The sequence below is a fragment of the Passer montanus genome, unplaced genomic scaffold (assembly GCF_014805655.1).
Source record: "Passer montanus isolate IOZ18808 unplaced genomic scaffold, ASM1480565v1 scaffold190, whole genome shotgun sequence".
Classification (NCBI taxonomy): Eukaryota; Metazoa; Chordata; class Aves; order Passeriformes; family Passeridae; genus Passer; species Passer montanus.
Genome location: NW_024366481.1, coordinates 173,509 through 196,659, shown reverse-complemented (window position 1 = coordinate 196,659; position 23,151 = coordinate 173,509). Strand labels below are relative to the sequence as shown.

At 37.7% G+C, this 23,151-nt stretch overlaps 1 protein-coding gene across 2 annotated transcripts in view; it reads right to left on the bottom strand.

Annotated features, from left to right (window-relative positions):
* Nucleotides 1-23,151, bottom strand: part of MCC (MCC regulator of WNT signaling pathway) — a 180,540-nt gene that overhangs the window by 56,952 nt on the left and 100,437 nt on the right. For both annotated transcript variants that reach the window (XM_039706390.1, XM_039706391.1), the window contains 2 exons: nucleotides 8,084-8,197; nucleotides 1,260-1,402 (listed from right to left, as the gene is read on the bottom strand). In XM_039706390.1, coding sequence (XP_039562324.1) covers nucleotides 1,260-1,402; nucleotides 8,084-8,197 — 257 coding nt within the window. The remainder of the gene's footprint in view (nucleotides 1-1,259; nucleotides 1,403-8,083; nucleotides 8,198-23,151) is intronic.

The following is a 23,151-nucleotide window of genomic DNA, read 5'->3' as shown; positions in this document are numbered from 1 at the left end:
CTCAAGAAGAAAAAAAATTGGTGCAGCTCTCATGCTTTCTCATATTTTGCTTTTCAACTAGTTTTTTCAAAAGACAAATGGAAAGTTTGTCTGCAGAAGTATCATAAAGAAAAATATAAATATAAATGAAGAATAAAATATAAATGAAGAAGGGACTCATGGGATTTTTTTCAGAGAACTACTACCAGCAGAAAATATCTGAGAAATCTCACCATGACCATTGCTAGTTATAATCATCTCATAGGCAACAGTACTTATGTTCTTAAATAACATGAACATGTGATTCTAGCTCTGCTTTAGTAGGGGTAAATATGTATGTGATGGTATTTCCTCTTATTTATGGTACACCAAACATTCTTCTTTTTCCATTCCAATATTTTAATGAAAGATTAAGTGAGTAATTGTAACAACATTGCCTTGTGCTAGCATAAGTATTTACAATGAAGAAATGAAGCAATTACCAAAAAAAACAAAAGTGCAACTAATAGGTAAAGGAAAACTGAAAATTGGCTGCATAACCAGAGCACCACATCAACATTACCCACAAATGCATCAAATCTAACTTGATGTTCTCTAGAAAATCCACAGATTCTGGCGTATTGTAGCATCTTCACTAGGTAAACTTTAGGAAACTCCTTCTGCACTCTAGTCCAACTTTTCAACATTCAAATAATATGTAAAAACAAGTGAGGAAAAATGTTTCCATGTAGTCAAATGTAAGTTTTATTTTAACACAGTAACAACCTAGTGTAATACCCCAAGCTTTGCTGCAGCAGAACCAGGCAACAACATGATTTGTACCATTGTGTTTTGTCAAAAAAGCCAGCACATGAAGAGGCAAAACCTACTGATATCTATTTGAACCGTATCTTTCCCATAAACGGCTTTGCTAAGGTGATCTACAAGAGGCTGCAAAACAAATTTCAAAGCAGAGGTTCAAGTCGGGTGCCTTCACCTTCTTTTACACACTGTTGCTATCACCTATATGGCACACTGGCACATTACAAAAAGGAATATTTATATGTCACAGTGCATGTTTTGCAGTGCTTGTCAGGTTTTGCAAAGTGTGGCTTTGCCAGACAGAAGGTAGCACTTCCTGGGTGCTTGGCATGATACCCTGCAGAACACACAACTTAATTATGGGCAGCTATTCTGTATCCGTCATGACAAGCCTGAAAGTCGTCATCATTAGAGTATAACTCATACCATGTCTTGCACCAGTCTTGCCCTGGCCCAGAATTCCCAGGAAGCTGCAGTACCTTATGGTTGCTCCCTGCAGCCGATCGATTTTCTTGTTGAGCTCGGCAATGATGCTGTGCAGCTCTGTAATCCGCTCCTCGTAGCGCAGAGTTGTTCGCTCCTGCACATCCTCGTGCTCTCTCATCAGGTGGGACTGCTCACACTGAAGCAGAGAAGCAAGGAAACAGAAAGGGTGTTATGGACAACTGCAGGGAGATTGGGCACAGGTCAAGAGTGCACTGCACTATGGTTTTCCTACTCCTCAAACCAAGAGTGAGTTAGCAAGAGAAAAGGACAGATACAAAACACTGACAGGCACGTGCAGGTAGGCAGTTACAATATTTGAGGAACTGACAGACTATGCAGTGTACTCCCTTGTTTTTTTCCTAAAGAGAAGTTGCCATTTCTGCTTGAAAAAAAAACCACTATTTGCAACTCAGAATAGCTATAAATAATTAATCTTTGAATCTTAGGATCTCCCTCATGTGGTCTGAATTAGAACAAATCCTACAGCAGAAACCACATTATTATAAAGTAATCACACTTTTGAGGTTATAACTTCTTCTCTAGTGTAAGTATTTGTTTTTATTAACGTTTATAGGTAACAGCATATTTTTAATATGGTCGTAATCTCCAATAAAATGCTCATGATTTGAACAATTAAAGAGCTAAATGACTGCTTGTTTTTAATACATACCACAAAATCCTCCTTTTTCCTTCCCACAGCATTTGAAATGTAGTCTCCCTGGCTTACTCTTCAGGCCAGCATATGCTCTATTTCAATTACAAACCATTACAAACCACTGCAATGACAAGCCAGCACTGCATGCTGATTGAAGTTCTGCTTTGATTTCTAACATTTTGCTTCTGACCCCCTTCAGTCAAGCCTCCTTGCAATCACACAATGCCGAGTACCATGTTGTCAAAAAAAGAAAAGTCACAAGGCACTTAAGAAGTGTGGGTTTTGTACTATTAACTGAAGAGTTGCAATGTAAAATCCTAGCATTTCTATGGACCAAAACTGATAGCAATACTGAAGGTCCTCCAAAACTGCTGAATCAAACAGGTGGGTTTTTTTTCAAATCAAGTGAACACTCTATACAAGCTAACTCCCTAAACCCTTTGGACTACAAAAACAATGAAGTAGTATGTGTGCAAAAATTTTCATAATTTGCTCCCATATTTTTGGCCACTTATATTCACAGCTTGAGAACATAATCTATATAAAAACCTGCTTGAAAATTAAAATTTACAATAAACTTCAATAACATTTTTATTTTTAAACAAATTTATTCGACAGTTTTTAACTTCCATGAATATGCACACTTAAAAGTAGTACAGACATCAGAGTATCTCTCCACAGACTACAACAAAATAGTTTCTACCTTCAGCTGTGGTAAAAATCACTTTCACCTACAGTGAAAAACAGATTGTATCATCACACTGCAAAGGAGAGAAAATGAACACATTTCAGAAGACTGATAATGTTCACTTGGCTTATGAAACTTAATGTTGGTAATATGGCTGTACATGTACATTATGATGAGTCTTTTACAGCAGGATCATTCTACAGCTCATTTCTCACATTTCCACATCTTAACACTGTATCTTTCTGAAGCTTTCAAAGTGCAGAAATAACACACAGCAAGTGTTTCACAAAAGCTTTAAAGCAGATTTAGGGGCAATAAAGAGTTGATTCTTCAGCCTTTCTAAACCTGAATTTCCTCTGACACACATATATGCCCACAAATGCTACCTCAGCATTATCAAAATCAATCTATTATGTGCACTTGTGGGTTTTTTAACTTTTAAATCAAAGGGATGTTTCAGATAGAGTGTATAATAATTGTTTCCAGACAATAAATAAAACCCCAATCACAACAATTTTTGTCTTTCTAAGCTATGCATTGAAAAGCAGAATTTGTTTATACTGACTGAAGATATATGGACTTTTGCTAATGGGTCTCAGCCACATTACGACTTTACTTCTGTTTTGTCCAGCCATTTCTCAGTCACCATTTTTCAGGATAACATCATTTGGTGACAGATGCACTTTGTGAACAACCAGAAGTCGGAAAATATACAATAATAGCTTCACATTTGATTTTTTAGAAGAGCTCTTGATTATCTCAGGTAAAAGCAACTGGAAGAGGCTGAAAGGAAACCTCTGTAAAAGACAGGCCATGATGCTAAGAACTGGTCTGTCTTTGAGGCAGGGAACAGAAATGCATCTCCTAAGTTCTGGTCAGCCATCAAGAAAAAATGGCAAAAGCATCCAAGCAATGGAAACATGGTTCAGTATGAATCCCAAAATGCACCAGTGGAAAATTCTTCTGGCTATTCAGAATTTCTCTTTATTATGGAACAGTCATCTGAAAACTTAAAAAGGAAAAGAAAGAAATGCATGTTTTTTACCCACTGCTAAAGTTTTTCTCTAGGGTACTGTGGCTGTTCACCACCCTTCTTAGTTTCTTTATGCTTTGAGTCTCAAAACAGCAATCTGCCATCAGATTCTTTCCAAGGTGTACACATTCAGCTCTTAAAATTTATTTGCATATCAGTCACACAATACAAAGTAAATATAAATACCTATACCTTTAATAAGAAACAATAAATACCTTATACCCTTTTCCTCATCTTTCTTCCAGCCTCATACTTAAGAGCTCCAGTCTCAAAACCTTTAAGAGGTCTAATTCTCTGAGAAAGCAACACAGGGATAACCCATTGAGAGGCTGCAAAAGATGAGCAGTTAATTGTTGGAGTCAGGAGAGAAATTTCCAGCACAGTTCTCAATATAAGTTGATACAGATTAAAAAGGTTATTTCATTTACAATGAAAATTAACAATGGTTAGAAGCACCATTGTCTGATCTCTTGATGCTGGGAAAAAACAGCAAGAAGCGTATGAGGGAGAAGGATGACAAGAGACAACATTTTAATTCAAGCTTATTGTCTGAACAAGTCATTCTATTTCCTATTAACGTACATAGATTCTTAGTGAAACACTAGCAATGTGTTAAATTCTGTTAATGTTTACATTAAATTTGCAGTGTTCAATCAGAGCTAAAAAAAATTCAAAAAAATCCCAAACAAACAACAAACCAAAGTACTAGCAGCAGGGCTCACTAAGAGATGCCCCAGTGCCCCAGGCCCTGCAGAGACAAACACTGGCTGTGGTGTTGTTCACCAAGAACACAAGTCATCACCTGAACAAGCCACACTGATAAACCTGTCTAACAGGATTACAGAAGCTAAAAATCTTTGCTCAACTAATACAGTGTTTTAATTTGAGATGAGTGGCAAATTTAAAAGCAGCAATCCATTAATCTAAATTTAAGTATAAAAACAAGTCGATAGCACTAAATCTTCAATCAGAAAAGCATGCTTGGTCAGAATTAATTGTTCTCTGTTATGTTCTGTGTATACTTAATGTGGAAAATGAATACAAGCACACAGAATTAATCCATGTCAGATAAGGACATCACACAACAAAACAAGTAATTTCAATGTTCATTTGAACATCATGCATTCCTATTTCAAGTTTCTCTGTTAAATGAGAAACTGAAGTCTTCCTGTGAAGTTCACATGTTCTTACATGTCTACAGAGAATGTTGCTTCTGTTCTTATATGTCTACAGAGTGTTGGTTTTATTCTTATACTGAAATTCTGCTGTTCCTCTCTATATTCTGAAGAATCAAGAGGATGGCAAAAAACTATTACTGCATAATGAGGCTTACTGTTGTGACACAGGATCCAGAACAATACAGCACATTCTTTGTCTAGAGATGTTACAAAAATCCAAAATAACAATGACTAAACACAAAGAATGAGAGAGCAGGACAACCTTGTGAAAGGAGATGAAATTATAAGAAAAATATAGTAAGTGAATTATCTATTCTTGTTGTACTTGCTGAAACATCCAGCATGTTATTAAATCCCATGCTCAATCACAGAACTGCAGAACTCAATGTCATAGGATATTGCCAAGAATACAGATAGATTAGAAACAAGATTATATAAATCCATGGAGAATAGGACTATAGAGGACTATAAAATGTGATGTGGCCTCCTGCCCACAGATGTTGGCAGAAAGGTGGGGGATATGAAAGGGAAAAATTCTCTCTGTGCATTTCTTATGCTCTCCCTTCAGACTCCCACTGTTTATCACTGTCAAAGCAGGATACTGTGCTACACAGAGCCAGTAGAAAGCACAACACTGCTCATAATCACAGGAAGATTTTTGGAAGACATTAGTTGTGGTTTACCAGCGTTTCATAGCAAATTTCATTCAAGAGATCACTTTACTGCTGACTTGTACACTGATAAAAACATAGAAACAGAGATCTGCTATGTTACTGAAATAATAGAAGCACGTAGAGAAATGTTATATCTGGTCTCCATAGGTTGCAGATTTGGAAGGGAGTATGCTACATCAACCACTAATCAATTACATCACTTCACAAAATCTTCAGCCCATGCTGTCCAGCTAGCTTTCATCACCATTTGTCATCTCTTACTTGAGTTGTGGTTCCCCAAATCACCTCCATTCTGCAAATCACTAATCCTTTCTTCCAAATGCCTCACATGCCTCATGAAATGATAGGAAAAGTATTACCAAAAATGTATTTTAAGAGCTATTTGCTCCAGAGAGCATTTAACATGCTAGCTAAAATGAAACGTGCTGCCTTGATAAGTACAGTCCAGATGCAGAACAGAGATTTAATACTGACCCACTAGCATCTGAGTACGGTTATGCAGAACCTCAAACACATCCTATTTGATTTATGCCTTCTGAACCTCTGATTCACATTAGAAAGAGGCTGTAGAGGAAAAAATAATGAACAAATCTCTGTGGAGTGGGAAGAAAAGTTAAAAAAAAAATGTTAAGTGGCATAAGTACTTGGTATGCAGTTAGAAAAATAAGGCAAGGTGCAGTGGCTTTACCAGTGTATGTCTCAGTACTTAAGCACTGCCAACATATTCAATATATGAGTTGTGTTTGTTTAATGATTTTAATTCCTTAAGAAAGATTTGTATTTTATTTAACACATACTAAATTCTATTCTCTTGAGGGCTTTAGAAAAAAATGAACTACAAAGAGATAAATCATTAAACATTTATATAAAACTGTTCATTAAAAATACTTATTTTTTTAAATCTGAAATCCAGCAATCAGATATTTCAGATATTTCAGTTGTGTACTCTTCACAGGTCAGGAGGCACTGATCATTATGTTTATGTTTGCATGGCTCAATATCAATTAAAACCCCCAGCACTACAAACCAAGCACTATGTAGGCATGTGTAACTGGTAACCCATCAAAGAAAACACTAAACAATCTTGAGCTAACAGAGCACATGTTAATTGGTATTAAGAACTGATCCTTAATCCCAGTTGACATCAGTGTGTATTTGGTACTGTATGGTAACACCTACAAGGCACTCTTCATTGGCTGAGAGATAATATCTCTATTTTTAAATAAAGACCCAGAAATAAAAATAAAACACTAACAAAAACCTGTGCTTAGCACCAGACCCTCCGGAGTTATAAATAACAACAATAAAGTCAGTGCAGTCGTGCAGAATAATGTGGATACAGTGAATCCATCTGAGAGTTTAATGATTGTCAAATGCAGCCTCATATCAAACTGTAAGCCAGAAAGAGGACTCTATCTCAAGACTGCCACAGAAATTAGAAAAGCCTCTCAGGATTATAACTGATAAACCATGTTAACTCTCAGCATGGCTCTGGATCACATACTGAGGGGAATAAAAACATGAAAGTGATTTTATTTCTGAATGTTACATTAATGGTCTGCAATAACAGTATCACTTACAAGCCCATAAATCTTAAAGCAGCTGAAAAAAACATCAGGGAATGCAGGCAAAGGCCAAAGTAAGGGAGGACTGAAGAAAGAGCCTGAAAATCAAGACTGCTTAAACACTTCTATATTTAGCTTGAATTTAAGTAACACAGATGAAAGGTCTCATCAAAATGAAATAAATACTGAAAATTTTAAATCTGCAAAGTCACAGAAAGGCTAAGGATTACAGGGACCACTGGTACTTACTCACTCAGTCCCTTACCCAATCCAAGACCAGGTCCAGGTGCCTCAAGTACTTCCAAGGTTGGAGATACTACAACATCTCTGAACAACAAATAAGGAGCCATACTTTACAGGACAAAATGCTTTTTTTATCTCTATCCAAGCATTTTGAATTAGTTTTGAAATGCTAACTATTTATAAAAGGTATTTGGTACAATGGCAGTATCTGAAAACAAGGATTTTTTTACAGGAGAGAGAAATATTAAAAACAATAGTTCAAGTTTCCTTGCTGGAATTTGCCTCTATGTAAGAGCTATGAAAGCATCAGAGCTCCAACCTTATTCTTATTTAACCCCTTGGCTTTCCACTGGCTATGTTTTCCACAAATCCAACGGGCATACTGGAAGCTCGACTCAGGTCACAAGTAACTTCTCACAATAACATCAAAGCACTGAAAATTGGCAATAACTTTTGATCAGTGTTAATTTGTGCTGTGTTTAAATGTGACCCAGGAGTGCAAGGCTCCCAGTTACCTAACCCACTGAGAGCAACCTGTAATTCTTATATTCTACAACAATTCAAAGCACTTGTTGCTTATATTGACTTCTAATAAAATGTACATAATTAATTTTTATGGGGTTTTTTTTTAGAAGAACGTCTTCAACTCATGAAAGGTATAACCCATGGCAACTATGCCTTTTGACTTGTGACATTGTTCAGCATTTTATCCTCTCTCCAAGGAACCAGGACTGCACAAAACCAAGGATCATCTTCAGAATCTTGAACTACTATTGCTCACCTGTGCTTTTGCCAATTTCTTTTCCAATAGGTCACGTTCCTTTTCTGTTTGTTGTAGACGCTTGTTAAGCTCCACAATGTCTCCCTTTAATGAAGCCAGGGCTGCTAAATGAAGCTGGAGAACAGAAAGGAAAGAAACAAATTAATCAATTCACAAGCCACTTAGCACTACAGAACAGACAGTATTATATGGCAGCTATAGTAATGCTGCACTTCTGTAGTAGTTAATAGGAACTTCCGTAGAACAAAGTGTAAAAGAAATCCACATACAACTAACAATTTAAGTAATAGTTTTTTTAACATGGAATTTTTCTTTCTAGGCAGAACACACATTCCTTTACCATATCTTTTATAAGGGTAAATACAATCAGGAATAATTCAGCTAGGAATGTGTAGATTTGCTTTAACACTACTTCATTAGGACGTAGCCTGAGTCTTGCGCTACAAAACCTCAGATAAAATGTTGACTAAGATTTGCATTATAGAATGACATGTACCATGTTTGGATGCCTTTAGACACATAGAGGTTATCAGTTTGGTGAAAGTGGACAGCTCCATGCAAAGGATTTGCTTTTATTTTGCAACTAACGCTTACTCCACTGCGAGCTACTCTTCTGCAGTTGTTGCTCTCCTCAGTCCCACGCCAGCGAGTTTCAGTGATTCTTATCTACTAACCCACATATGAAGAACCCGAACTGTTTTTCTTTCTGCAGCAGATCCTTTTGATGACAGATACTTTCTACACTTAGCTGATAGCATGCGGTAATATATAAAAGGCTACGATAACTCACAATATTGAAATTAGGTTAGCTACACAACTTAAAAACCAAGAACAGTTCTTAAAATAATTTTAATTGTTCCCACTCTCTTCTCATCCTTAAATACTGCATTCATCGTTTCACCAAACTCATCAGGCAGAATTCAACACTAAGTATTGACAACTACAACTGGAAAGTCCAGGAGAACTAGCCACTGGCCTTAAAGTCTTTCTTTGCAGTTGTAAAGAAACTGCTTCAAGTTACACTGGGTATGAAAACAGAAGTGACCTTTCACACCAGACCAAGCAGCACAGCAAACACTGCTCTGCTGTGAAGATTCAGGCTGAAATACAAACTCTGCTTCTAATCCTCCACCCACTTTCAGTCCCTCAATCTGATATTCTATTGGGTGGGTCACTTAAAAGTAATTTTTCTTGTTTCATTTACAATGAATCAATTAGTGAGTCGTATTCTGATATAAATTCTACCTTTATAATACTGGAAGCCAGCAAAACCATAGCTGTTTTCCCATACTGATGTGTGAAAGCAGCTGCCTGACAGCAGAGAGATCAGAACATTGGGCAACTGGTTCTTCACATACAGTATTCCCATTGTTAATGAAAAAAACTCTGCCTTTAAGATGAGAAAGATAATTTTAAAAAGGTATTTGGATGTGAATTCTGCCTTTTTAAATGCTGTGTAACTAGTTATTCCCTGGGTATCCTCACTTGTCCATTCAGTTGACAGGACTTTTATTACATCAGCTACAAAAATACCTTACATACATGCAGTTATTTGTTTCAGTACAACTATACACATGCACAATTATATGTTGCAGAACATTTAAGATTCTCAAGACAGCCTCATTTTTCATGTAAAAATTCAGTAGCTCAGGCATGCTTTGGGCATATCCTACACAGCTTCTATGAAGTATGTACACTGAAAACTCTTAATAAACCCAGAAACATCCTGAATACCTTAAAGTAATTTTGGCCTTCAGCAGAACTGATTTTACAGTGCAGAGAAAAAAGAACCAGACCAATTGTACCAATCTGTTCATAACTTGCTTCAGATTTTCAGGAAATCTGGTCAATTTTTAAGCAGCTGTTTTACCTTATTCCTATAACAGAGTGGAATTGTTGCAATGCAGCTCACAAGTTTGTTCATCAAAATGCACATTCTTCACCACAGCTTTCAAATAGTACATGAAAAATGGCTACAATTCTCCAAATTGAACAAAACAATGCTACATAGTCAAGTATCATTCCCTTTCATACCCTGTAATTAAATGATCACCAGCTGTTGTTTTAATTAAATACAAGACTACTAATGCCCATACACATGGCCTTTGTAATATAAAAGGACACTATTAATTTGAAAATCTCAATGAAAAGCAACTTGTTCTCTGGACAGCGGAACTAATGAGGCAGACTTCCAGTGGATGTGTCTTTGTCCTCTTCACCCTCTGCAGTTCAGCTCAGCTGTGCTTCATGTCCCCTAGCACACTGCAAGCTGGGTAAGAAACAACATGAATTGTGCCTGGTTTTACAGCAGCCCTGCTGCCTGGCCCAGCAGCCCCTGCCAAATATGTGAGTTACATCCACCTCTGTGCTCAGTATAGCATCTCTCCTCTCCAAGCAACCAAAGGATGGCTTTATTAATGACAAGGAAAGCTTGTTGCATCTTTTACCTTCCAAAATTACCCTTTCATTAATTGAACTGCTTCGGTTTCCAAGTGCTAATACACTTTTTAAAAAACAAACGAACAACATCCACAAAAGCCCAAAACAACAACAAAACCTGAAACAAAACAAAAACCCCCCAAAACAAAACAAAAAAGCCAAAACACCCGGACCCCCCCCCCCCCCCCCCCCCGGGAACAACACAGCGAAAGGGCAAACTGGGTAAGAAGAAGCTATCATAATAGAGCAGGGCTGCTTGTGATACTATTGTTTGATGTGCAAATGATGCCAACAGTGTAACTGTGTATTCATGGCCGAGTCAAGCTCTCCTCTCCAATACACAAAATTCATTAAAAAGGTGTAATGTACCATTGCTGCACTTTCCCTTAAGGTGTGACTGTTCCCAGACCATTCCCAGTGTGCTTGTTTATCACAAGGGAAGTGGGAACTGGAACATGATCTCTGGATGTTGCCGTAACTCAGAAACGGAAACATGTGAGCAAGGAGCTACAGTCTATGCAGAAGTATTCTAGGTGGAGGGAAAAAAAAGTTCATGTTTAGAAATCAAGTTTAATAATCCAAATTATTCAAGTGGGAAAGACTCAATTTAAAAAACTTAACCAGTAAGTCAACCACTACTGTAACTTTGCAGCACTGAACCGCTACAGGATTGTGACAACTGAGAAAGTGAGAACTGGGGTAGCCATATGGCATACTGGTTTTTTTTCCTCTCCTCAGCAAACAATGACAGATAAGGCAGAGTCACTATGAGTAATGCTCATACCATACATTTATAGTTCAAGGTGGGCTGCCTCTTAATGACACAAGATTTTGAAACAGATCAAGAACTCAACAGTGTACAAAATTAATACAGACAGCACAAAGACTTCTGCCTGTACAAGACATTGGTCTGAACCTTTAAGCAACAGACTGCACAGAGCTCTACTTCATACAGAGAAAACAGTCAACTGACAAAGCCTGTGCTGTTCAAAAACTTTGTATTGATCCAATACATCTTCTCCAATTCCATCAAGAAAAAAACCACGGTTGTGATGCTGAGGCACCCAAACTGTCCAACAGGACATGCTGGGTCAACATGTGACAACAAAGACAAGAAGGGTCAGACAAGCCAACCAGTCTGCTTCTCTACTATCATCCAAGAAAGCAAGAAAATACATTAGATGCATAGGATAAATAAAAAATGCATTACCTATCTTAGCTCAATTTCTTTGAGTTTTTACTGCAGTAACAGCAGCGAGCTGCTTACGGAAACATACACACCATACAATATACCCAATATAACCTGTCAGGATTTATTATATTAAATACACAGTAACAATTATTTATTATTAATATATTACTAATACAAAGTAACAGACTGCATAATATACTTTTGTTAAAATGCAAACCAATGTACAACTAAGTTTTGAAAGGTAATATAATTATAAAACCATAAGAACAAGTTTAGGAAAAGCAACTTCCTAACCTCTGATCAAGCTGCCTCTACGAATGCAGTTTCTTCCACATCATTCACCTGCTTCTACAAGTGTTTCATATCATACTGCAGACATGATATGTGATGCCTATTTTGCAGTGTGATTTGAAGACTGGTTTTGGTGCTGTGAAATGTTTTATGCAGGAAATAGGAACAATATTTGTGGGCAGTCAGATTTCTGAAGTATTTTGTGGGAAACAAATACAGAAGTAGATGGGATAATAAGATGAACTGAATGCCAAGGAAGCAGGTGACTACTGTACTATTGTACACACTGCTAGAAGTGTTCTGATGTCAAGAAAAAAGCCAAGAGAAAATCACAAAGGGCAATGAATGAGGGTGCTGAAAAATTATAAGGTTAAAGCCCTGAAAAGGACTAAAATTACTATTACATTCAGCATTTTTCCAAGCCATTGTGAAATGTGATCCTCACCACTAAATCTGATCCACATTTTTCATTCCCTCAGCCTGGAACCAGACTAATTAAACCATATTGCTAAAACTAGATGTACTGACTGCACGTTTGCTATTTTCAACAGAGAAATTACAAAAAGGACCTATGCACGTAATTCTCTGTGAAATTAAAGTACTAATCTTATCTTTTTCCTCTTGCTTCCTGTATTCCTTAGCTACAGTACTGCTGCACACCAGTTTGTGAACTGATGTTCAGAAAAGTAATCTTGGACATAACCAGGGAACCATAAAGTCATACCAAACTATGTACCAATACAATGCAGCTAAACACCAAAAGCCCAGTTTATTAATTCTCTGTGTGTCCTCTGTGGCTGATCAGTAAAGCTCTGCCATGGGAGAAGGATCAGAGATGGGCCAGGATATATGTCCATGAAGCTCAGGAAGAATGTGGCTGGGTGGGACTGAGCACAGCTGTTGCAAAAAAAGCTGACTGGATCTCAACATCAAGAGGACCTGAGGGTTGGTTTTGATTTTGATAAACAACTATCAACAGCTGTAAAAATCAGCTGGTGTGTATTTATCCCCAAGCTCATTGAAGTGTGAATGTGTAAGAGTGTGTTACCAGGCCAGTGTGGGGTGTTATAGATGGCTCAGCCCAAAATAAAAACTATAAAAACATAATCAACTGACAGAATTTCAAAGCGAGTGATGAGCTTGAGCCAGTTTCAATTCACACATTTGCTCCTGGCAAAGCCAGGGATGCCCAGGGTGGTGGTGGTGATTACATTAGAGAGAGGCTGGGAACCACACTGGTGCTGTGATTGAGATGCACCCTGCAATTGCTCTCCTCTGCTGTGTTTGACTTGTATCTGTACCGCGTTCTCATTGTGTTTTGTGACACGATGCTAAAACAGAAATCCTGTGTACCATCAACTATCTTCAAATAAATAAATCTGATGTTAAACATCACACCTTCCACATGTGGACTGTCTAAAAGAACCTGGTCAGAGAGTACTAGGCTCTGCCATTCACTCCTCTTTTTTATTTCCCACTGCCATTTTGCATAATTTAGTGTAAATAACCCACAATTGGACATTTTCCATGTATTGCAACTACTTAGTTTCACGACAGGCACTATACATAACAACATCTGATTAAACATTAAAAATGTTGCCTCTTCTCTGAAAATGTTCCAATTCTTTTGTTATCAAATTATTCCGGACACTATACTGGCTTTTAAAACCCAAGCTGCTTTGTAACATGAGAGATGATAGGTGTAGAGGACAACATGGAAAATACAAGTTAGAACTCCAACTAACAGTGCAGAAAGGGCAAAACAGGAAATGTCTATCCATTTTATTTTCTGATACATTTCTTCTTCAAGGGAGGGATTTCAGTCAAGGAATGAAAAGGTTGGTGATGTAAGTTCATAGTGAAAAACGCATCTGGAGATAGAACAACAGAACCTTCAGCAATCTCAGGGCTGTGGTTGTGCTGTGGATTGCTAACTTTCATAAATGGCACTACAGAACAGTATCAGGGCCGTCCAGGGAAAGTATAGACAAGGCTGGCACTTACCTGCTGAGGTGCATAAGAAACTTTCATGCTAAGGAAAGGTAGATATACTGAAGACATGTGAACAAGGTACAGAGGAAAAAATTACATAAACAGTAATGTGAAAGAAATCACAGCACTGCTTCACAACCAGGAAAAAAACCCAAACAAAAAGAAACAAAAGTCAAGTTGAAGCTTAAAAATCTTTCTAAGAGAGACGTTAAAAGATATGAAACTCATGTTGCAGACATTTGTTACAGATAAAACTCCAAGGTGTTGTCAAGTTTACATGTTATCAGGAGCACAGATCGGCACTACTTGCAAACAACACTTAAAGTGATTGCTATATACATGTGTAGCTACTCTCAACCATTTTTCTTCTCTGTCCTACACAATTTTCATGCCACCTTCTCCTAGCCACAGCCCATAAAAGGTGCATTTTTTATGGTCCATGTGATGAAATAAATGTAATCAAACTCAACTTCTGTAAATTTACTGACAAAATGGAAGGGAAAAAACATAAAAGGATAACCATATCCCAGAAGCAGTGACATGACAGATCGATATACCCCAGACATTTTCAGCTGTATGATCTGTAGAGCAGAGCCCTGAAATACCAAAGTCAACAGCCCTGTAAGTAACTACTCAAGGCAAAGTCAAAATGACTAAAAAAACCTGCTACCACCGAATTGCTGGATATGCCTACAAATAGGCCCTAAAATTTTATGTCTGAAACAACTGTTACGTGGTAATAAAAAGCTTATATATTTTCGAAGTGACATACAAAATGGACATTTTGTGACTGTGCTTCTGAGGCAATTATTATAATATTTAACATTAGACAGTTACTTCATATTCTTGTGCAATACTAAACAAATAATGTGCCAACACTTGCCAGGATGGAGCCATTCAAATTCTAGAAAAACAAAGACCAAATTTCTGTAAGACACAGTTTTAATTTGAAAAATCTGCAGAAGATGTTTTCAATCTGTTTATATTATGTATAAACAATTTCAACTGAGTTTGCTTGGGGTTTTTTTAAGGAAAATTAGCATTTGCAGGCACTTGTGAATATTTCAAACTATTTCTTAAAACAAACAAAAAAACCTATTCCAACTAAATCAAAGCAAAAAAAAGTTCCATAAAGAAAATACAATAAAGATTGTTGTAGAAGTACACAGAAGAGGTAAACTAATGTTATTCTGGTGAGCAGCATCAGTTTTAAAATGTATTAAAGGAAAAAACAAAGAACGCAATCATGGAAGATTTTCCCTTCAAAAATTAATCTGGTAATTCATACCTGATGAATGGACGATGGTGCTAATTGCACTTTTGAGTATGCCTAGACTAATAGCTCTACTTCTATTCAAACAGACGTTTACAATATCATTGAATAGAAATTTTAGATGACATGAGAAGAAAAGCCAAATAGTGAGACCTAAAAATAACAAAAGGAGACTAACACTTGAATCTGGGGACTGCAGAAAACAATTACACACTGGCAAAATCACTCATTTGGGATTCTTAAGAACCTTCCATGTGGCACTGCAGGGCAGCCCATATGTCCAACCCAATGGCCTCAGAACTGGCATCTACACTGTGCAGGAAAGGTCAGCCTTGCTTTTACCTTCCAGAGGAGGAACTTTTTGCTCCCAGTGAGGGAGCAAAACAACAGTAATGCAGGGTATGAAAATGGGCTTGTGGGGAGACTAAGCTTAGAACAAAATACTGTCTTCATGTTTCAACATACTTTCTGCAATCAGTATTAAAGCCTTCTTTAACTAAAAATAGTAATAATAAATTACAACAAAATAATGAGCTAGGAAGGGTCGTAGCTAGGTCACTCATCCAGTCTTAGAAGGATTTTATCCCCCTTCAGTGAACTCATTTGGCATTCTTACTTGCCTTACCCTTACTCTCGACATAATTTAAATAAGGCAAATTATCTCTTGATCATTGCACCAATGGAAAGAGAACAGACTTATTTTTTCCTATCTCCTCTTCTGCCCAACATCCCCAGAGAAAATTAACACAGGAGAAAAACAGCAAGGTTCATCGCAGGTCCTTTTCCCTTGAAATCTCAGTATGCCAAACTCCTTGCCTCTGTTCCTTTCCAGTTTCTTGAGGTGATGGGCACACTATTTGCCCCTCAGGAACAAAATGAGTGGAAAACCAATCCCCAGAATGCACCTCACTCAATCCTTTGCATTTAGCATTATGGTGACCCACAGTCCAGTGCTGGCTGCAACATTACAGACAGGGTATAAGCTCATCCACACTGGATTGTTTACCAAGACTTCTGCCATTTTCTTAACAACTTCCTCCTTCAGCCTCACCTTCTTCTGACTGACAATAATACAGATCTTTCAAAACAGAGATCACCATTCAAGAACCACTTAAACATTACACTACTTGTTATGCTAATTTAATAATAATTTACTGAAGTATCTCATGGTTCTTGAGTTCTTTCCAAATACTATCTCAAAATAACTTCTTATTTTGAAAGATAGGACTGTAGAATAGCAATAAAACTACTTAGAAAACAAAGGATCTCTGTCTCCAGAATGACCCATGTGATCTGCTGTCACCATAAATTTAGAGAAATAAGATCTGTATTACCAGGTCCAATCAGCACTTTGTTTCTACCATAAGCAATTTAAAAACCAAACAAAAAACAACTCAACCCAGAAAACAAACAAAAAACCCCACCAAATCCTCTAGGATGTACTCGTCCAATTGTCTCAAACTCACAAAAAGAAAACATTTGTCCAGGTTTCCTTAGTCAGCTTATGCCCTAGACAGCTTTACATTAGAATGTCCATTATGTAACTTCCAAAAGTACAATTCCAAAACGATTTTTAGAAGCAGCTAATCATCTTTGGAGCTCACAGATGTAACAGCAAAATTCGTTGGATGTGCAACAAAACACACTCAGTACAGTTCTTAATTATTTCACCTTCCCAAGGTTAGCTGCACCTCTGAGACCTTCATATCCCCTTCCCTGCTCCTTTAAGCTTCTGTCAGCAGCCACTCCCTCTTCCGTCTTCTGATGGCCACTCCTTCCAGGAAGCCCAGCATCCCTAAGGACAACCACCAGTCAAAGCCTCTCCAGAGTGAAAAAAGTAGAAAAGAAGCTGAGGTGTCCAGTGATCTCGCAACTTACATTGAAGCAGTGTTTTTTAAAACGCTTTTAGAAAAAAACATAAGGGTTATGGGGTTTTAAGCATCAACCACCTTTACACCCCTGGCTGTAAATCTCAAACTAGTCCATGCTATATTCCCAGGTCACTGTCTCACTATTGCATGTCAATTCTTAGCACAAGCAACTGTTTCCCAGACCAGAACTCGCCGTTTTAGGCAGAAGTCAGTTCTTTTGCCCAGTAATCATCACCAAAGCCAACCAAAACTGGATGCACAACTTCTCCAAGGACAGTTAATTTCTTCAGACTTACTACAAATCCAAGGCAAGAAAATTACTTATGCTACTATAACTTCAGTTGCTGCAGGAAGTTTCTAGCTCCATGTCATAAACCTTGTGTGAGTTATCTTTGAGTACTTCTCTCATAAGAAATATCCAGTACATTCTGGCATTTTCAGTCACAAGTCTTGCATTTTTCACTGCCTCCTCTTCCTTATTACCTGGTCAATACACTGGGGAAAAGCTGACTAATTTTACTGAAAGCTTTGCAAATGGATGGCAAAGTGCAGGAGCAGTTAGCATTACTTCCTGCTGAGGTTTTCCACTGCACTGGATGTTATTATTCAATTTATAATTTTAACAAATTGGATACAAAACAATTACTGTTGCAAAATACAGGCCTGATAAGGCTCCGTGATGAATCATCTCTGAGAGTGAGAATGTTATAAGGAAGTATGTCAACAGTTACTACAACACTGCTAGAGGAGTTTGTTTACAACAGAAAACGCTAAAAAAAGCATCTGCCTATCTGGATTTCAGTACATCAGTAAGTTTTTTTATATTTATGTAAAGATTCTTAATGAAAATATGCTGAATAAAGAAGAGACTCAAGCACAATTGCTATGCTCTATCCTAACAAACTGCTGCCTCTTTCTAAAAACAGTCCATAGCCCTATTCAAGTAAGTTCTTGCTCTCTATGGCATAACTCTTCTGATATAAATCTCTTACTGAAACACTCCACTTAAAACCTCTTCTTCTATCTGGAAAAACACAATCTGCATTATTGACAATCGCTAGAGGGTTCCTGCCCGCCCCCCGCAAGATAAAAGCATGTCAGAGAAACAAGAAACTGAAAATGCCCCTCCATCACCTTTCATCCTCCAGAGACCAGTTATTTGAATGTTCAGATCTAGTGCTACCCAGCAGAAAACCTTATGCAAGATTTCTGCATGATGCCTCAAACTCCTTTCTGATAGCAACTACCTTCAGAACGAAGCAAACAGCACAAAGATATACCGCTCATGAACCACAGCTGTTCAAAAAAACTCGATTGCATGAATACATTTTTCTTTTCCAGTCATACATTTAAAGCAATAGAACCTCCAGTGCACAAACTAAGAAGATGAAAATAAACACTGATAAATGTTTATTATCAATTGCACTAATACAGACAAATCTGCACAGCTGGCAGATCTCAACTTACTTACTGAATAAGTATTTGTACAGATAAGTGTTTTAGTATTTCAGTAACACCTGGACATATTACTCCATTCAGAAGTATTTTTTTTTGCCATGCACTGGACTGATAACCCAAAATGGTATCTCTGTCTATAGCGTCAGGCACAGCATCTCGTTCCAAGTGGCTTCATATTTTTTCAGCAATTTATTTAGCAATTTAGCAAGCTTCTCCCAATATAAAAGCAAGCAGCTGTAAAATTTGCAGAAAATCAAGAGCCTGTAGCATGACAAAACCAAGCTAGAGTATTTGAGTCAGCTGGTGACAGCAATTTGTTAAGATGGGATTAAAAGTAATTCAGAGGTACAAACAGTAATTATGAACTGAAGCTACTCCAAGTGTTCATGAATGCAATGGTTAGAATTTCAGCCCAGTTCAAAACTCTGTCTACAAAACTTGTGGGAAGAAAAAGGTGTCTGGAAAACCCTGGTACAAGATTAAATGTTTTTCTCTTAACCTCTCTTCCCACAATGACCTAATTTTCTTTCTTTTTTTTATTATAAGTTCAGATACAAAGGCTTGACAAATGAACTTCAGTTTTTCTTCAAGTGAGGATGTCCCTATTTTCTTTTTCAACTGGTATAAAAAATACATTATATTCTAGTTCATCAAGAAATGTACAACAATTTTCTTAAATGTCAAAAACTTCTGCAAATGAAAAGCCATTTTCTAACCACACTATTTCATATTTGGGTTAAGACTACTCATTTTATATGCATTTTTCTCTGCATTTTTTCTGCAAAAGAATAAGCATGAAGATTCAAATGTGTCTACCAGACGATTAATCTTCACTTGTATGTAGACACACTCAAAATTTAATTGCACTTACCAAACTTGAAAGTTTCAGTTACACAGAAAAACAGCAACTGCTCTAACATTCTGAGATTAATTTACAGAGTATTCCTAATATTATGTTTCTGTCTCTGTGAAGCCCAAGGCAGATTCACTCCTTATCATGGACTCTGAATGTCAAATTCAACCCTGTATTTCACCCATGCAATCCTATTAAATAAACAGGAATAGCATAGATATTTATGAGTCCAGAGCATGGTTCCATGGAAAGTGCACATCCCCTGAGACTGTTGTTCTCTCCTTGAGTATCATTTTCTTTGCTTTAAATCATCAAATAATAACATTAAAAACATTACTAATTCTCTAAGGAAGTCAGGACAGCATAGAAAGTTGCTTCTACAGCATTCTGATAAAATACATTTCTTTTGTTTATATCGCACAAATGCATGCCAACACATGCACATATGAAAAAACCAAATCAGGGGTCATGAGAAGACAAAATTTATAATTTAAAGTGGAATTGTATGTGTTACACATTCCACTTAACACTTCAAAATGTCTGCATCCTTATTATGACCACTTTCACTAACAATCACCCATACAAAAAGACCCATTGTGAGCCTGACATATAAAGAGCTTTCAAGCAGTAACTGGCACAGCTGTAAATCTACATAAGGCTCTACAAATACATCTTGTGCTCTTTGCTGCCAATATAGAAACATGAATCTTAAGAGGAACACAACGCAGCACCTCCTCATCTGTTTAAAGTAGAGCAAATATTTTACTCATGTTAATTGTCCTGACAGAAAACGATCAACACTGCATTATTCCATCTAACACATGGTTTATTTTTCATCCCTCAACAGCACATAGGCCAAAAAATTTGCTGATTCCAAAGTAGTAAAGCTATTCTGTATTAATTCTTCATAAAAACCATACCTCATTCATACACCATTTGTGATTGAATATTTATACAGAATGTGGCATATTACTCATATAATCTAGCAGAATGAAAGTGGAACTTATTTTTTTTCATTTTTCATGGCTTCACCATCTGTGTAACAGAATACTTCACAGTTCAGGTGAAGACTTACATTGATGCATTTTTTTTATTCAATTTCATTTACATTCTCAACAATTGTTTCTGTGGGCTCTAAAATCTTGATATATCAAGAAATATTATCATTAATGCAATTTTAAGAATGAAACAGTAATCACTAATGTTTTTTCACTGAAGAAACATCAGTGAAAAAAAAATCAGTTTTTACATCTTAAAGCAAATTCCTGCATCAAAAAGCATACTAAAGAAGTGCTGTATCAGACCAGACCACAGACTGACAGTCCAGCATCCTCTGAAAGCGGCAAATCAGACAGAAGTAGAAGAAAACAGTAAGAGCTACCTTAACACATCTGTAAAGCTTCTCTGGTATTGCTTTGCACATTCTGCACCTCAAGGATAACTTTTGTCCCTTCTGATCTCCTTCATATCATTCGTGAATTTATAAAGCTCTCTCAAAACATATATCCCTTCTTCTCCCTTATTATCTGAGGCTAACATGCCTAATCTATTTAAACAGGACAAGTTCTTCCACTTTTGATCGTCCCTGGTGTCTTTCTTGGGACTGCTTCGGTTTTACAGCTCTGGTGCTTGACACATCACAACCCTGTAGGACAGTGCCTGACTGTACAGCTGGCCATGCTGATTTTTTGTGGTCAGCAGCCTCAACCTATGCATATATTACATCACTGACTTCCACTACATTAACAATCTAGCCTGCACATATGCAATCCTTGTGCTTTCTCCTGGGTATATTCCATGGTTCTCTGTGCTCAGAATTTCAAAGTTGTCTGTCCTCCCCATCAACCCTACCTCAGATATTGTACCGATTGCAGGGAAAAACGCAGTTCTTTAGGAGAAAGCAGTGGTAAGGGCATTAGCAGTTCCCCCTCCATGAAGAGGGCAGGCTGTGTCTTCAGCTAAAGCATTTCTGGGGACTTACTGTGTATGAATGCTGGTAACAGCTGCTGATATGCAAGCAGCACCACAAGATATGTCTGCGCACACTATGGGTATATGAAAGAAGGAAACTTACAGGTGACAACGTCATGGCATGATGTCAGAGTGATGTCAGAGGTGTCAATTACCCAAATTGTATCTTTCGTATCAAATTGTATATCTCTCATCTTGTATCTCAGTGCATCTCTCGTATTCTATAGAGCTGTGGGTAGCTTGACTCTTGAGCGACTGACTTCAGTTAACGAAACTCCTACTTTCATATTCATATTTTGACAAATACCATCAGAAACATGCACTTCTGGTGAAGCACTGCCACATACATCCATCCCGAGCAACATCCCCACACGTTCCATCAGAGCCCACTAGCTCAGCTAAGCGTGCATTTAGACAGCTATGCTGTTTCAATATCCAAGCTACACCAACACTGTGCCACTTGTTGATTTAGTTGTAAGCCTTGATGTTCACCGAGGGAGGTCAAGGACTCACAGGTGGCTGCACCCGCTCCTCAGGTCTGCAATTCCAGCCTGAACTCTCCTTTCCTCCACTCCAGCCTGCTGTGATTTCTCCCCTCTCCGGGGTCCCGACATAAGATACTTTTACATGTTCATTTTTCCTGGATTGTTTATTCCTTTCCCCACATACCATTCTTCTCCTGTTCCCTCCCTTCACCGAAGCTGCCAGCAACTCCCTGTGCAGCCTAGAGCCTGCAGTGTAACAGCTGTTTCCATTCAGCCCAGTGGTCCCTCTGAGGATGGAATTAGACCCTCATTAACCCTCTCCCTCCTGCTGTTATGCACCGCGGCAGCTATTTAACTAAGTGCAGGGAGCAATTAGTACGCTCTCTGTTTGCAGTCACCATTCCTGCCTCTTTCAGCTGCAATGCTGAGTATGCAGCAGCATGCTCAGATGGCCCAGGTACCTAAGCCCCACAACCTAACAGCTCAAAACCTCTAGAAATTAAGGTAGGTAAATAGATATTTTTAAAAGAGACTGTGTGACAGGGATCAGATTTCCAACAGCAAGGGTCAAGTTTTAATACATGTTATTGCTTGAAAAAAGCGGCTTTTTTTACAAAGTAACCTGTTATTTCTTTATGGTTTTGTGTTTGATTTGTTGAGGGATTTTTTAACCTGCTCAAAATAGTGTAATTCTTTGTGATATTTCTTTGTTGACGTGCACCTAACTGCTCCATGTGCCAGAGTATTTGGGAATATATACTGAAAACCAAACTTTTAACATCCTTTTGAGATAAACCAGCTTTTTAAAAGAAGTGGTAGCTGTAGAAAATTAACATTGGTTGCTTTCTATTTTTACATTGCAGTAAGAAGGTGAGTGTTCCTAGTCCTCCCCGCAACCGTAGTCCCCAGATGTCTCAGTCCATTTTCAAGTATTTTGTCCTACACGGTAAGGTATTGATGGCTTCCATTCACAGACAGCTACTTGCCTCAGGCACCTATCTCATCCAAGTCTCAGGTTAAATTTGTCATTAAATGGACTCAGACTGCAATTTACACAAAACTTTTATTACAAAATAGCCAGGCTTGAAACAAGTTGCACAGAGCTCAGTTAGTACAGGCAGCAAAGCTGGAAGTGGCTACTTGGGCAGAAGCGGCAATGCCTGCAAACCTGACCCTGATCAGCCAAACACATTCCTCTTCCTCCCCCCCACAAACTCCTGGGAACAGCCACAGAAGAGTGTTC